The following is a 17,621-nucleotide window of genomic DNA, read 5'->3' on the forward strand; positions in this document are numbered from 1 at the left end:
CCTTACCTTTCCCCTTTCTCCTCCTATTTCCCAATAGAGTGAGACAAATTTCTTTATCAAATTCAATATTCTCTCTTTGAGTCAAATTTGATGATATTAAGGTTCACACAGTGCTCAATTGTAATCATCTTTTTTTGTCTCTTTATGTGATGTAATTTACCCCCTTTTCCTCCCTTTCCTCTTCTTCCAATTCAAACCCATTTCCACCCCTAGATTCTTTTTTAGATCACCACAGTAAAGTCAAATTACTCCTACACTCTCTATATATACCCCTAAATACCCCTAACGAAGATGCAGTTCTGAAGAGTTAAACATTATTTTCCATTACAGAAATATAAACATTTTATACTTTAAAAAACATCATTTTTCCTGCCCTTTTTACCTATGTTTCTCTTGAGTTCTGTATTTGAACAACAAATTTTCTGTGCAGCTCTGGTCATTTCATCAAAAATAAATGAAAATCCCCTATTTCATTGAATATCCATCATTTTTCCTGAAATATAATGCTTAATTTTGCTGAATAGTTGATTCTTGGCTACAGTGCAAACTCCTTTTCCCTCCAAATCATATTCCTGGTCCATGAATCCTTTAGAGTAGAAGCTTTTAGGTCCTGGCTAATCTTGATTGTGGCTCCTCAATATTTGAATTGTTTCTTTCTGGCTGCTTGCAATATTTTCTCCTTGATCTGATAATTCTGAAATTTAGCTATGATATTCCTTGAGTTTTTATTTTGTAGTCTCAAGAGGTGATAGATTGATTCTTTCAATGGATATTTTACCCTTTTGTTCTAGGACATCAGGGCAGTTTTCCTTAATGATTTCTTGAAAGATGTTGTCAAAGATCTTTTTTCATCATGGTTTACAGGTAGTGCAATAATTCTTAGATTGTCTTTTCTGGATGGATCTATTTTCTAGGTCAGTTGTTTTTCCGATGAGGTAGCTTACATTTTCTTCTAATTTTTTTTTTTTTTTGGTTTTGTTTGACTGATTTCTTTATGTCTCATTGAATCATTCACTTCCATTTGTTCAGTTCTAATTTTTAGTGAATTATTTTTTCAGTTAGTTTTTTTGCCTCCTTTTGCATTTGCCCAATTGAACTTTTCAATGAGTTGTTTTGTTCATTGTTTTTTCCCCATTTTACCAATTCTTTTTTTTAGGGAGCTGTTCTCTGTTGCCATTTCATCAATTCTGTTTTTCAAGGAGTTGTTTTCTTTTTCCATTTCTCCAAATCTATTTTTTAAAGAGTAACTTTTTAGACAGTTTCTGTGTTTCCTTTCCTATAATTCTCATTTCCTTTCCCCATTTTTCTTCTAACTATCTTTTAAGATCCTTTTTGGATTCTTTCAAGAGAGCCTTTTAAGTTGGAAAGCAATCCATATCACCCTTTGAGGTATCTTCTAGAGATGCTTTACCTTTAGTGTCCTCAAGATTTGAAGTCTGTTCTTCTCTGTTTACATAATAGCTATTTATGGTCAGAGTTCTTTTTTGCTTTTTTACTCATTTTAAAAGATTGAGGTATGCTGTTAGAACAAAGGGGGGATTGTACCAAGCTTCCTCTATAGGTTACAGCAGCTTCACAAGGCCCTGGGGCCAGTGCTACTGGCTTCCTTCCCATGTGAGTGGGTGTGGCCAAGTCTCCCTTGTTATGCTAGGGTTCAGGGGCTCATTATTTGCCATCCTCAGTTGCTTTGGAGGTTTCACAGCTGATCTGCTAATTCATTGGTTTCTGAACTAGAATAGAGTAGCCAATGCTGCTATATTTTTGCTAAGAGCCTCCTAGTAGATTCCTCAGGAGTATGGAAGCCTCTCTGTTCTGGGTCTCCCTGTGCTACACCTGTGCTGGACTGCCTCCTCCCCTGCCCAATTGACATAGACCTTTCCTGAAGTTCTGATATCTTCTGCTCAGAAGTTTGATCTAATTTTGATTCTGAGGGAAGCCAGGAAGAACTCAAAGACTTGTCTAGTGTCCACCATTTTGGCTCTTCCTCTTTGAAACAATAATTTTGGCAAAGTAACACTTTGCAAAATAAACCCATATAACTCCTCAGCATTTTTATATATCACCAACAAAACTCTGCAAGATATATAGTAATAGATATTTCATTTAAATAATCATGGATAACATAAAATACCTACCAAGATAAATCCAGGACCTACATGAACATAATTATAAAAATATGGTTTATGCAAATGTAACTGATTTACATAATTAATGAAATAAGATTTGATCATGGATGGATCAAGCCAATGTTATAAAAATGACAATTCTTCTTAAACTAATCTTATTTTATGTTATCCCAATTATATTACTAAAAATGATTTATTGATCTATAAAAATGAGAAGAAAATTCATTTGGAAGATAGTTTCTGCCAGACTGCTTTCCAGTTTTTTGCTGAGGGTTAGGTTAAATGACTTTCCCAGAGTCACACAGCTAGGAAGGGTCAAGTGTCTGAGACCAAATTTGAATTCAGGTCCTCCTGACTTCAGGGTTGGTACTCTATCCACTGCACCACCTAGCTGCCCCAACCTCCTTCATTTTAAAAAATAATCATTATTTCCTTTGATATAAAAAAAAATGAAGAAGGTTTAACAAAACTAGATCTTAATTTATAAGCAGTAATTATCAAAACTATCCAATATCGTCTAAGAAATAACGATGTGAATTATTGAAATAGAGTAGATACACAATAGATTATAACCTTGATTTTTTTTTAAAATAAAGATTTGAGCTTTGAGGATAAGAACTCACTATTTAGTAAAAATTGCTGGTAAAATTGGAAAGCAGTCTGGCAGAAACTATCTGTAGACCAATATCTTATGCCATTTTATCGAGATTAGGTCAAAATGGATACATGGCCTAGATATAAAGGGAGATATCATAAGTAAATCAGAATCTCCTATGGATAGGAGAAGGATTCATGAATAAACAAGAGGCAGAGAGCATTATGAGAAGTAACATGGATAATTTTGATTATATTAAATTTAAAAGATTTTGTATAAATAAAACCAATGTAGCAAAAATGGGAAGAAAAGCAGAAAATTAGGGGGAGGGGCAAAATTATAGTTTCTTGGATGAAGGTCTTTTATCTCACATATACAAAGTACTTTTTCAAATTTATAAGTCATTTTCCAATTATGGTAATTTATAAACTTTTTTCCTATTAATTAATTTATAAATGGTTAAAGGATGAACAGGCATTTCCCCAATAAATCAGAGTTTTATATATCCATAGGAAAAAATTATCTAAATAACTATTGGTTAGAGAAATGAAAAATAACTTTGATATGCCATCTCACAGTTATCAATTTGACTAAAATGATGAAGGGGGAAATGACAATATTCTGAGGGGATGTGGAAAAATTACAACACTAATACACTGTTGATAGAATTGTAAACAGTCTAGCTATATTTAGAGAACAATCTGGAATTATGCCTAAACAGTTATAAAACTATGTACCTATCCTTTGGCCCAGCAATATTACTATTAGTTCTGTTTCCCACGGTGATTAGAGAAAAAGGAAGAGGAACCTACATATTCTAAAATATTTGTAGCAGCTCTCTTTATTATAGCAAAAAACTGGAAATTGAGATGCCCTTCAATTGAGGATTGGCTAAATAAATTGGATATATGATTTTGAGGGAATACTAATATGCTACAAAAGATGATGAACTGATTAATTTTACAAAATCTTAGAAAGACTTTCATGAAACAATGAAGAGTGAAATGAGCAAAACCAAGAGAATGTTGTGTACAGTAATAATAGTTTGAAGAATAACTGAAAGATTAAGTTATTTTGAGTATTATAAATAGTCAAATTGACAACAAAAGACTTATGAAGGAATATCTACCTCCAGAGAAAGTACTGATAAGAATATGCATAATAGTTTTATATACACATTTGTACATATATACATATATGTGAATATTTACATATACACACATATATATATCCATATCAAATGGTGATCTTTTCTATGTAGGGTAGGGAGAGGGGAAAAAGGGATATAGTGTGTAATTTAAAATGTAACAAAAATGTTTTAATGTGCTTAATTGGAATTTTACAATGATTCCCATATAAACCAATATAAACAAGGTGTGTGTGTGTGTGTGTGTGTGTAGGAACTCTATTCTGTAGCGTAATTGTCAGTGTTGAAGTGATAGAAATACCACATGATAAAATTTGATACAAAGTTGATTTAACTTATAATTAAATGCTGCTGAATCCCCACACTTTAATTTGTTTATAGGAAATATGTAATCAGTATAAATTATTCCCTAAGAAAATTTGTGTTCATTTAATTGTGAAAAATTTTCTGCTCTTGCCCAATTAAATCTTGCCTAAATAATTGAAGATCTAGTCTTAGTGATCTTAATTATTTTATCCCTTTGGGGGGGGAGAATAGGTATAGAAAGGAACGGTAGTTATAAAGGCAGGGGAGAGTACATTAAATGACATTTGATACATTTTTTTAAAAATATGGCCAACATTAAAAGATTAATATGTCACATATATTTCTAAATCACTATTGACGGAAAAAGTTAAAGTAAAAAACTGAAGTATCACCTGACACCTATCAAAATTGCTAATATAATGAAAAAGGAAAACAATATATGTTGAAAAGGATAACTGGGTTAGTAATATGCTCTTAGTGGAGTTGTGAACTAATCCCAGGATTCTGGAAAGCAATTTGGAACCATGCCCAAAAGACTATAAAATTGTACATACATATTCTTTGATACTATATCACTACTAGGTCTAGATACCAAAGAGATAAAAAAAAATAGGGTAAGGACTTATTTGGACAAAACTATTTATAGTAGCATTTTGGTGTGTATTGGCTAAGAATTGAAAACAAGGGGATGTAGGAATGGCTGGAATAAGTTATAGTATACAATTATAATGGAATACTTTTTCTATAAGAAATTATGAGCAGGTTGATTTTAGGAAAAATCTAGTAAGACTTACATGAACTGATGCAAAATGAGGGGAGCAAAAGCAGGAGACCATTTTACACAGTAATAACAATATTGTACAATGATCAACTATGAAGAATTTAGCTATTTTTAATAATATTTTGATCCAAGACAATTCTAATTTGCCAAGACAAATTGCCAAGACAATTCTATCCACCTTTAGAGGAAGAATGTATCGTATCTGAATTCAGATTGAAATATATTATTTTTCACTGTCTTTATTTTTTCATGTTTTTTTTCCTTGCACTGTTTTCTTTCACATCATGACTAATACAGAAATATGTTTTGCATGATTGAACGTGTAAAATCCATGTCACACTGTTTATTGTGTTGGGGGAGGGTAAGGAAACAGGAGGGAGAAAATTTGTAATTCAAAATTTTTAAAAATTAAAATCAAAATTATTTTTTATATGTAATTGGGAAAATAAAAATTTTCAAGTAAAATAAAATAAAATTTAAATGCAGACAATTGTACAATTTTGTTGTTGTTGGTTTATGCTAATTATTTAGTGAGATTTCTCTACTTAGCCTTTCCAGCTAAAATGATCATGTTCAATTTATACATATTTATAGAAGAGCAAGTTTGCAGTTTTCCAGTTTTTCTCCTTTTAAAGAAAAAAATAATGCCAACCAATGTTACAGCTATACTTTAAATTTTTATGGAATATTAATTCTAGAATTACATGAAATGTCTGATTTTAAAATGTAAAATAATTTGTCACATTCTGCTCTTATGCATGTTATTCATTTTTATATAACTAATATTTAAAGACTCTTCTTTAGGACGTCAGAATGTATTTTGTGATGCTAAATCAAAATGAATGACATTATCTTTATATCATCACATAATTTGTAAGGATAGTTTCTATTAGGAACTTTTTCCTTGTATTGGTGTCATTTACTAAGTTTGATCTTCAATATGTCTTTATTTGTCTTCATCTTAAGAAATCAAGATTAAAATAAACACTTTATGATTTGATTGTGCAATCAGCAAGCACTCCACTGATATTTGACAATTTTTGTCAAACTGGGATTATGAATTCACTATTATAACTGAAATTTTAACTAAGATACTTCATCATAGTTAAAAATCTACTTACCTTTTAAGTGTGGCATAGGTTGAAATCAACCCAACCTTACCTTGGAAAGTTGTAAAGTAATGTTTATAAAGCTGAGCAAGAAGAAAACCGAACAAACACACATGTGAAATGCTGTTTCCATATATATTCACATTTATTATGATTGGAAAAGATTCACTTGCATATGAACATAAAATGATTATTTCAAAAAATTATTAAATCATGTTATAAATGACAAGTTTGCTTTTAAAGGGTATGGTTAACATCCCATTTCATTTGACATCATACTGAATTGTAGAGAGTTCTACTACTGACATTTTCTACCCAAGATAAGTGCTAACTTACTTACTTATACTCCGTTTACTTATACATGAATAGAGGTAGAGGAATATGAATATAAATTGTGTCATGAGGAAAGATTATAATTTAACTATCTCTAAAAATAATGTTAATTCTCTTGAATTTATGGTTAAAACAGGTAAACAAATAATAGTGTAAAGTTTTAAAAGCAGAAGTATTTTATTTATGTGTGTCTACTAGTGATTTGATTTGGATGTTTTTTTTTTTCCCTCAAGTAAAATAGCTATAAATTCATAGATACTAACACATTGCTAAGGTAATCAGAAATGTTTTTTGATATGTTTTTAACTTATTGAACTATAAAATAAATGTGTTATAATGTCAGTAACCATGGAATCTGACTATATATTTTAAATAACTTCCTATATAAATATATATATAAATAGTTGTGGGTTTTTTATATTTGTGTCTATACATGCAGCAAATATTTATTTCCTGATTTTCAGAGTGTCTAGAACACTTTATGTTATTAAATATGACTACATGATTGAGGGAATATATAAGCTCCTCATTTCATAATATATTTTAATTCAAGCTACACAGTACACAAAACCTTGCTAAAATAAGCTGATAAATATATTTGGCAGATCATTTAGTTAGTCACGCCTTTAATAATAAAGGATTACTATTTGATAAAGAAAAAAGAAGGCATTACTTAGTAACTTTTAAGTAACTGGCATTTTGTGTAAAATAAATGGATAACCAATGAGATTGATGTTTTATCTGCAGCTTCTTCCAAACTTTTTTTTCTGAGAGCCCCACAATTCTACTCAACCTGCTGTGGTGGGTCCTGTCAGCACCCTGTGTCCCCCGCTGCTTTGCCAAGTAAGTTTTTATGCTTCATCAGTAATGCTTGAGTTATTCTGTAAACCAAAGCAGCAGGATTTAATGTGTTCTAGAAAACTAATTGGTAATGCAATGTCAAGGAGCTAATTTCTCAGTAAAAATCACAGCAACCCCATTCAGGAGGTTTCTAAGGATTCATAGTTCACAGACACACTGTGCAATTGTGTGAGGTTTCTAATAGCATCAAAGTCCTGAAACCCTGCTAGCCAAATAAAACTCTTTAGTTTTGATTAAATATCTCTAATGAGTCAAGTTGATCATTATTGAAATCTGTAGCAATAGTATTCATAAGTGAAATGCAAATAAAGGTGTAGAGAAAGTAGGCTAAGTATAAATATTTGATCCTCTTAAATTATGATTTAGAAAATCATGATTTATGAAAAATAATTATTGAATCAGTTTTTTCCATAAGGAATTAAATGCTTCTCATGCTTTCAAAAGGAAAAAAAAAAGATGTAACAACCTTTTAAGAACTATTTTGAAGAGCATTTTTCTCTCAGTACTTTTTTTGTCATGTGAATTGCAAAAGTCTTTGACTAATGCTAAATTTGATCTTGAGATGTATAGGTAAGTTAAAACTCATTATCAGGGAATTTTTAAGTTTATAATTAAGGAAAACTGGTGTTGTTGTTGTTTACATTAGCATTATCTTGGTATCTAAAATATTGGATAATATGCTCATTTTTGTATTTCATCATATATTTATATAGAGTATTTTCTCATATGAAAAGTGAAGTCAAAGTTTAGTTTTTATAAGGTATATTGTTATATAACAGTTGAATATGCTAACTATGAAGATGTACTTTATGAATATGACTGGACAGCAGTTGTTAGACAGAATGATTCTTGACAAGTGAGGCAGCAAATGCTGGCAATTTAATGAGCTGAAAGTTGCTGAGCACCTATTTAAGAGGCTGACACTTTCCCACAGAGAATTTTACATGGTCCAGGCTCAATAACAATGGCAGCGAGAACCATGACCAATCATCACTTTTGCTTTACCCATCTACACGCGACTTCACCACAATTTTTCACTGTGCTGATGAACTTTAGGAACCGTTTCATATAGAAAAAAGTTTGGTAAGGGTCAATTGCCCTTTTGTATGGTCATAAAGCAATACTTTATGTGCTAGTCTTTTCTCCTGTCTCACATTTCAGATGAATCTCTGGACCTTTTAAAGTACTTGACTGAAAAATGCACAGTGAATAAAATTGACTTTTATAGACTCATTCTAGCTCATCTTTCCATATAACTCTGCCTACCTGAAAAGAGATTTAGTGGATGACCTGAGTGTATACAGGGACTTATACCATCATCAACTAAGGGGATTGTTTATTAATCAGGATGATACAAGAATTAATCAGGATACACTACTATTTTGCAATGACCTATTGTTCACTTAAAGAGAATGTTTACAATTCAAATGAAAAAAATAGAGCATAATTAACCTCTTTATTTACTCTTTTAAGATAGTCTTCCATGTAAATAAATGAAAACTGCTCCACATCTTAGAATAACATTTATCAGCCCATATAAGCATATTAGAAATATTTTAGGGGAAAAAATCTACAAAATCAAATATTTGTTCTTGAAGCAGTGATAACAGTGTAAAATTAAATCTTTCTGAATGTAATATAAACTGGAGAAAGATGAGAAGATTCCAAATTAGCTTTATTTAACTTAACTACTTTTCCTTTTCATGTTAGTCTCTTTGGCAAAGTGAAGCAAATATATAATCATTTTTCAAACACACAATGTAATAGTTATATATTTCACATATACAAGTGATGCTATTTGATCCATTGAGCTCATGCCACTTGGAGATTTTTCTAACATAATCTGTCCTCTATTCCTATTTTCTAAATATATTCTGTTCTTGACTAGAAATCAGTTTATATTTCCTAGTCCAGCTGACTCTTGCAGATAAAGGGCCAAGAATGTTGTATATAATTTACAAATCCTTCCATTATAAAAAAAGAAGAAAACTGAAGTATTAAGCTTCAGATCAGACTCACAGTGCAAAGATCCAAAAATAAAGTGCTTCTTATCTGAATGATCAGGATGCCCACTTATCACTTCACAGTGCTCCTTTTATCCTTTCACCAGCATTTGCAATGAGGATAGGTTAGATTAGCACTTCTCTAAGTAAACAAGGAAATACTAATTTATTTCCTTTTCGTAACTCATTTTAAACACTAATATTGTTAAATTTCTAAAATTAATTTAATCCATATTTTTAAAAAGATAGAAACAATTGTTTCTAACTTGCTCTTCTCATTGTAGTATATTTACAAGTTTATTTTAGAATGGCCTGTAGAATGAGGTAAAAAATTTAAAGGCAGTAGTAAAGCATTTTCTATGGAAAGTCTTTTATATTATATCTATAAGACTATTTCCTCTCAGAACAAATTATACCTGTATCTATATGGATATAATAAAATGGAAAATTGAGATTGTGTAAATAAAAAAAAAACCTAAATAATGTCTCTTATATTTCTACATTTTAAAAAGAAATTTTGGAAACCTGAAAGCTAGAAACCAGTTACTTTGCCTTTAAATTCATAATCTGATGTTTGCTGAAGAATTAGAAGCTTTATAGATAAAGCTGCTTGGTTATCAGAACAAGGAAAGCCTCCTTCTGAATTAAAACTGCCCCTTGTTTAGGAGACGAATCTTTTGTTGTTGTTGTTATGATTTATATTTTCTTTCTTTTTATCTTCCCTTAATCTCCATATTTCAAAATGCGTTGATGCTTTTAATATGAGGGTTAATTATTTATTTGAGATTGCTTTGGAGGTGACAAATTGGATAGATTGTATTGATTGTATTGTTCCTGGCCAAGTGTCTGGCTCATTTTAAGTACTTAATAACTGTTGTTCATTGGCTATAGATTCTAATAATATAGTTGCTATATGTGTTTATTATCATTTTTTTGACAAATGGACAAATAGAATTCTGTTTTAGAGCTCTTAGCCAGAGGAATATCTGGGCTTCTGGAAATGGAATTACACTGCAAAAGAACATATTATTGAAGTAAAGATTTGATTTTTATAGCAAAAAGTTCCTAGAAATTCATTCTATCTTTAGTAGGCTTATCAGGGTGGCAGAGGAGAATAATACCAGAAATATATTAAATATCCATTGACCTCCCAGGAGTTGATAATGTTCCATAGATAAATGACATTTAGTTAACTGACTGAAACATTTAAAGGCAGCATAATATAACACAGTTACATTTATATATAATGTATGTACATATATTCATACATATATATGTAGTTTTGAAACAGAGTGGAAAGAAGTTTTCCAGCAAAAGTACACAACAGATTTTTTTTTCTTCTCTTTAAGTACATCAAGAAAAATTGCTAGTTTAGTGTCACTAGGTACAACCCTATCATTGTACTGTGGAAAATTTCCTGAATTTTTTGGACAGTTTCTCAGGTTTTGTGCTTCTAAAAAGCAATATCATAATTTTTCTGAATGAGTACAGTTCTTGATCTGTTGGTGAACAAATTCAGCTTTACATTGTCCTCTTGAATCCTCAACTTGCGTATCATATCATCATTTGTACCCTGTTAAGCCTCAGACTTAGAAAACTCCCACAATTTACAGCCTTTGCTACACATGCTGCTGAATAAAAGTAGAGAAAATCAAGCAACGTGTTCTGATTGGGTCCACTAAAACTTATTTTGCACAACCTCAACTGGGCCCTAACTGGTGATAGGAAATCCTACCATACTTTTTACCAACTCACTTTTCTGTTCTTCACATTAGCTCTTCTACTCTTTTATTCCCTTCCTCATACTGGAGGTTTAAATTGCTTTGGCCATGTGTGTTCCTTACTACCATTGTACTCTTATTCTATACATAACCCTCCCATAAATACTATTTATGAAAGAGTATACTTTAGGTTTCTGGTACACAGAGGAATGTCTTTGGTTACTGTCCTTACTATCCCATCTTAGTAAATGGCTTTGTTAAGAACTAATTGTGGTCCTTGGCTGGCTATTGAAAGGAAGTATATAAGATCTTGAACTATAATTTTGGTATTACTGCTGCAGAGGTTATACTCTGTAATATGGAAATAGTTGACATCTTTTGGGGACCTATTATTACTCACAAGTGCAAGTTCAAGTTGGGAAAGTAACCAAGAGTGAATGCTATATAAATACCAAATGCTTTCTTCCAAATTATTCAGAAATACAGAGACATAACTGAGACTGCTCTCAAGAAAGTAAAATTTAATATAATGATTTTAAAGAATTGTTTATAATATCACTGGGGAATTTCTTGGAAGAAAAGATGGGTTGGTTATGTGTTGAGAATGAAGAATGACAGATATATAATCTGAGTGCCAAATAGTATCTTCATACTGTCAAGAGAAAGCAAGGAAACACTCCCTATTAGTTGGTATTTTTATGAGAGTATATAGATTGCAGAAGATGGGAAGGCAGCCATGGATATATTTTAATATGTTGTAACAGAGACTACCCAAATTGATACACACACATTTTTGTGCATTTTATATGTACATATTCATAGTTCTTTTATTCTTTGGAAGCATAGAATCTAATGAATAAGAATAATTGGATAAACTAGGAAGACTAAGAATTAGATCTCATACTTCTCTTTCTTAAAATTCATCTGTAGCTACATATGCTGGGGTAGCAATTTCCCCAGTAGTAGTTTAGCAGTAGTTTCTTACCCTCCTACAGAGCTGTTACCAGCCATCTTTCTACCAATAGTTCATTTGAAGCCACATTTAATGATACTTTCTATATACTCTATTTTGTATTGCTTGATATCATTCTCTGTTACAAATTAAACAATACTAAGACAGAAACAGGTCTCTCAATTCTTTGGCTTTGAGCCACTAATTAGCACCTTACTGTTGTTAAGATCATGTTCATTTATCTTGTTCATAAGCACATGATAAAATAAATGCTGAAATATTTTGCTAAAAATCTGGATAACATTCTTTATGGCATTCTCAATTTAATAACAATTCTAAAAAAAAGAAATGAAATTGGTGTGTCATTACTTGTTCTTAGTGGTACTTGCTTATCTTTCATAGAATTTTAGATTGAAAGATACTTCAAAGACCATCTAAGAAAATGTCTTTTATAACATACTCAAATAGTAGCTACCCCAGTATCTGACACATAGTGGGTGCTTAATAAATGCTTGTTTATTTATTATTAGCTGATTTTAAAAATCATTTGCCCTTGTTTAGACATCCAGAAAAGGGAAGTCCTTTATCTTCTGAGATAGCCAAAGTTGTTTACTTGCTTGTTTGTTTGTTTTAATAAAAAAGTTTTGATCTGCTTCTTTACAAAAACAGAATAAGTGTAATATTTATTCTTTTAAATACTTAAAGATGGTCATTATATCCCCACCATGTTGGGGTGTGTGTGTGTGTGTGTGTGTGTGTGTGTGTGTATCTGTCTGTGTGTGCCTGTGTGTGTGTGTGTGTGTGTGTGTGAGAAGAATGGGTTTATTTATGCTAAGAAAACAGCTTTCTTAGTGGGCAAACTCCTGATTAGGAATTAGTCCATGTTTTCTTTCCAAAAGGATAAACAACCCTTTGTTTAACCAATCCCAGAATAACATTAATGAAGTATTGTTTCATCATTCTGCTTGCTTTCTTCTAGCTATTTTTTTTTATTATAGCTTTTTATTTACAAAACATATGCATGGGTAGTTTTTCAACATTGACCCTTACAATTTTTCCCTGCTTTCCCCCCACCCCCTCCCCTAGATGGCAGGTAGTCCAATTAAATATGTTAAATACAATATGTGTATACATATACAGTTATTTTGCTGCTCAAGAAAGATCAGATTCTTCTAGCTATTGTTAAGCTAGTTTATCCTTCCTAAAAACAGTGATACCAGACATGAACATGGTGTTTCCATGTATGGTCTGAAGAGGACAGAATATAGTAGGATTTCCATCTCCCTCTGTCTTAATGATATGTTTCTTCTTGGCTTTTTTGATTGATACATTGCTCTGTTAAATCATGTTGAATCCACTAAGAGCCTCAAATCTTTTTCAAACTTTCTAGGCACTTTAGATAAGATACAAGTTTATATAAACTATAAAGCATTCTATTTATCTATTAGTCTAGTCAATTCATCAGAAAGGGAAATGAGGTTCATCTGATATCATCTGTTTTTGGTAAAGCCAAGCTAGCTCTTATAAACAAAATTTCCTTTTATTAAAGTAACCATCCCTTCAATAATACCACCTAGAATTTTATCAGAAATTGAAATCAAGCTCACTCTACAGATTCTATCAGTCTCTTCTCTTTTTAACATAACAAGACATTTCCTCTACTCTAGTTTTACAGCACCTTTCCTATTCGCCACTAAAAGTCACATCAATTACATAGATGAGTTGTGGGGTTTTTTTGTTTGTTTTTTTTTTAATATCTTGGGATATAATAATTCTGGGCCTAATCAATTAAACTCAAACCTAAACAGAAATAAGTTTGTAAATTGGGATCCTATTTTTCTTGAGTTTTAACTCCTTATTAGCTATTCTTATTTATCTCTTAACTGCATACAAATCACTTCTTAGTGTTCCATTCTTATATTTAGATGAAGACAAATATTAAGTTTGGCTGTTAATCTTGAGAATTTGCCTAATCACCTTTCTGAAATCAGAATAATACTTGATCATTTCTAATTTTCTGAAAGCTTTGGAGAAAGGCAAATCTTTTCAATTCCATTAACTCTGCCCTTCAGTACCTGGTGGGTAATGCCAACCCTTGATTCTGGACCATTTTATCCATTTATTATTTTCTATTTCTTCCATGACAAAGAAAATTGTTGGAGGAAAAAGAAGCAGGTACTAATGATCTTGTCTGTTAAAATTGGATATTTTTTAGGTTTCTGTCATATCCAACTGTTATTCCATTTATGGTTCTTTGGTTTTTTGGCAAAGATATTGGAGTGTTTTGACATTTCTTCTTCAGATCATTTTATAGGAAAGGAGATTGAGGCAAACCAGGTTAAGTGAGTTGCTCAGAATCACACAGCTAGTAAATATCTGAATTTGGATTTCTTGACTTTAGACTTGATTCTCGATCCACTGCACCACCTAACTGTCCCAATTTAATGTTATATAAGTGCAATTTGATTTAAATTCTTTTACTCGTCTGTTATGATCCTATATCTTCATTCTACAGTGGCTATTTTATACTTTGCTCTTTCCTTTCTTTATTATTACTGTTCATAAGTTTAAAAAACCAAATAAAATAATAAAATATCCCACATACTTTGTAGAAAAGGATAGGACTATATATGCAAATGAAAAACCTATTAAGTAGAACTTTAAAAAATTATGGAAGTTCAACATGTAACTTTCAAAGCTTTCTTGCTTGTCTGTGACCCCTTCTGATCTTTCTACTTTTTTTGGTTATTTAGAAATTCTGTCTCTAGATCTATCCCCTTCCTCTGCCATTGAAGAAAAGGAAGGAATAACAAGATTTGAATATATACTATATGCATATATATGTTTGTATCCATGAATATGTATATATATCTTATATGTACAAATATGTATATTTTATTACAGAAACATATATATACATGCATATATATACATACGTAAACACATCTCTTGTGTGTGCATGCATGCATGTGTGTATCAAACAAAACAAATTCCCATACTGTCCATAAATGTTCCTAAAGATATATCTTTAGATCAGGAAATTGGTGACATGCTTCATATCTAGTATTCTGGAATTGATCATTATACTAATGCTTACTCCCTACTCCCTTTCCTCTTGAGTAATAATTTTCCCTAACCTTCTTTCCTTTGCCCTCTCCTCATATACTCCTCTACTTCTCCCTTTCCATTCATATTTTAAGATTATTGAGATATAACAAACTCATCCCCAGGTTTTCTGATTAATTAGACTTCCTCTGTTGCTCCTTATAATGATAGTGTCCAAAAGGGACACCTGTCTCTCATTAGAACCTAAGCACTTTACACTTCTTTAGCCTTTTATAATTGTTTGTGTTTCTTTTAACTCCTCCATTTGAACTTTCAAAGTTTCCGTACAACTCTGGTTTTTCATTGGGAAAGCTTAGAAGTCCTCTATTTTATTAAAAATCCATTTTTCTGTAATATTACACACAAACACACTCATATATTAGTGTATACATATATATTATATGCTGTAGTAATATGGAATAATTTCTCTGGGTAAGTTGTAAGCCTATTTATTTTGCCTTCTGGAATATCCAAGCTCTCTTCTCATTCATAGTGATAGCTGCTAAGTCACATATGATTTTAACTGTGGCTCCTCAGTACTTGAATTTTTTCTTTCTAGTTTTCCCCAAATTTCTTTTCTTTGGCCTGGAAACTCTGTATTTTGTTTCTGGGAGTTTTCATTGCGGAATTAAAAGGTGACTGGGGAATTTTCCTGGGTGTAAGGAATTCAGGGGAAACTCTGGTATGAGGGCTGCTGAGGCATTTTAAGTGCTTCTTTCTATTTCTAGTGTTCACCTAACTCACCTAAATCTTACCTTTGGCTCTAAGAAGTTACAGCATGAGCATGAATCATACCATGGTAAAGAGTTTTGGCAGACAAGCTAAAAATCTAATTAAAGATAACAGGTGTTAAACCTGGCAGTGAATTAAAGGGGTATCTACCCCAAGCATATAAAGACTTACTCTAATAGAACAGTTAGATAAAAATAATTTGTACCAATGGCTATGAAGGTGGCTGAAGCAGGTAAGAGCTTGGTTAGACATTGAAGATGTCAAAGTTATCTACTACACCTTTAGTAATCAAGTTATCTAGATTTTGTCTTGCCATTGGCTTTCAATGACACTGGAAGAGAGATTGAGGATGAAGTCATGCAAATCTGCCTCGCTTAAATCCATTTTATGTGACAGTCAGAAGACATCATTTTTATCATTTTTACCTACCTCAAAGTCCTATCTGTAACAGGCAAGTGATAAAATGGCAGATGTACTTACACTGGAAATTGGAGTCACAACCCTACACACAGGCTGCCCAAGCCATAGAGTTGCCTTCTCACTGACCTGAAGTAGCAGTGGGGTTCAGCAGCACATTGGGTGCTGGAGCAATATTTTTATTTCTTTATATATTTGTTTGTTTATTCCTTTAATTTAGGGAACAAAATTAGTGTAGTTCAAATAACAAAAATGCAAAAATCCTGGCTGTTGGAGAACTTAATAACTCAGAGCATATTGATTCAAGAAATCATCCATCATCAAAAAGTAACCAAAAAAAAAAAACTTGTTATATGGAAACATTCCCCTGGAGCAGTTTTTAAAAGGAACAGACCCTGGCCAACCTAAGACTTGAGCAGCCTTTTTGAATCACTACACTGAACACCTCCTGGCATGTAAAAGGGGCTAGAAAAGGTGCCTTAAACACTTTCTGCTTCACCCATCCCAAGCCTTACCAAGGAATGTGAGGATCTCCCCATCTATGGTGAAAATACAAAAAAAAAAAATGGAAATCTAATAGAGGTGAAAAATGAATACTCTTGTGAAAATACTAAGCAGGTATCATATCCCAATAGCATCCCTGAGTGAAACAAGGATGGAAAATGAAGATCAGTTTATTGATGGGATGCATGTTTTCTGAAGTGACCATGGTGATGGGGAGTGCTGTGAAGATGGCATGGGATTTACAATCAAAACTATCCTAGTCAAGCTTGTATGCTTTCCAAAAAGGAGTAAATGACATACTCAAACAATTCTATAGTTATTTGATGGTCATCACGCCAACATCATCAACGCACAATAAAACATGTGTCCACCATGGACAAACCCAGAAGAGATCAAAGAGAAATTTTATGAAGACCTGGAGACCTTCATTATCAATGTGCCAAAAAAGGACATGCTTATAATTTTGGGTGACTTTAATGTCTGTTATCAGAATTTTTGCTGTATTGGTCTCAACTGAATAGCTAGAGATAGTTTTAGAAATTAAGGAACAGTTTAATTAATCTCTTTCAAATGAGGAATACAGTTTGCAAACTGGAAGGGTCTTCTATGCAGAGATCTTCCCTTGTTGCAGGAAAGGTGAGTTTTATACATAAATCCTAAGTGGGAAGGAAAGGGGAAGGTGAATTACAATACAGTCCTTACCAGTACTTGATCAGTTTCTCATGACAAGCCCAACTGAAGACAATACAATAATACTTGAATTATTTCAAATTTTGTGGGTCATGACTACCCCCTCCCCAGCATAGCACCAGAGTTCAAAAAACAGTTTTCAGTCATTTTCCATTTGTTTCAACTTATATACAAGTATGTTATATCACAAGAATATAGCCATTATTAGAATGATTGAGTTATTTTAAGATGCATTCTGA

The 17,621-nt window shown here is 31.9% G+C and overlaps 1 protein-coding gene across 2 annotated transcripts in view; it reads left to right on the forward strand.

The window, feature by feature from the left end:
• DBX2 (developing brain homeobox 2) overlaps positions 1–17,621 on the forward strand; it is a 45,136-nt gene that overhangs the window by 18,395 nt on the left and 9,120 nt on the right. The window contains exon 2 of one of the 2 annotated variants that reach the window (XM_003771372.3): positions 7,145–7,240. The exons of the other annotated variant lie outside the window; for it this stretch is intronic. Coding sequence (XP_003771420.1) covers positions 7,145–7,240 — 96 coding nt within the window. The remainder of the gene's footprint in view (positions 1–7,144; positions 7,241–17,621) is intronic. 2 annotated transcript variants of the gene reach the window in all.

The sequence above is a fragment of the Sarcophilus harrisii genome, chromosome 5 (genome assembly GCF_902635505.1).
Source record: "Sarcophilus harrisii chromosome 5, mSarHar1.11, whole genome shotgun sequence".
NCBI lineage: Eukaryota > Metazoa > Chordata > Mammalia > Dasyuromorphia > Dasyuridae > Sarcophilus > Sarcophilus harrisii.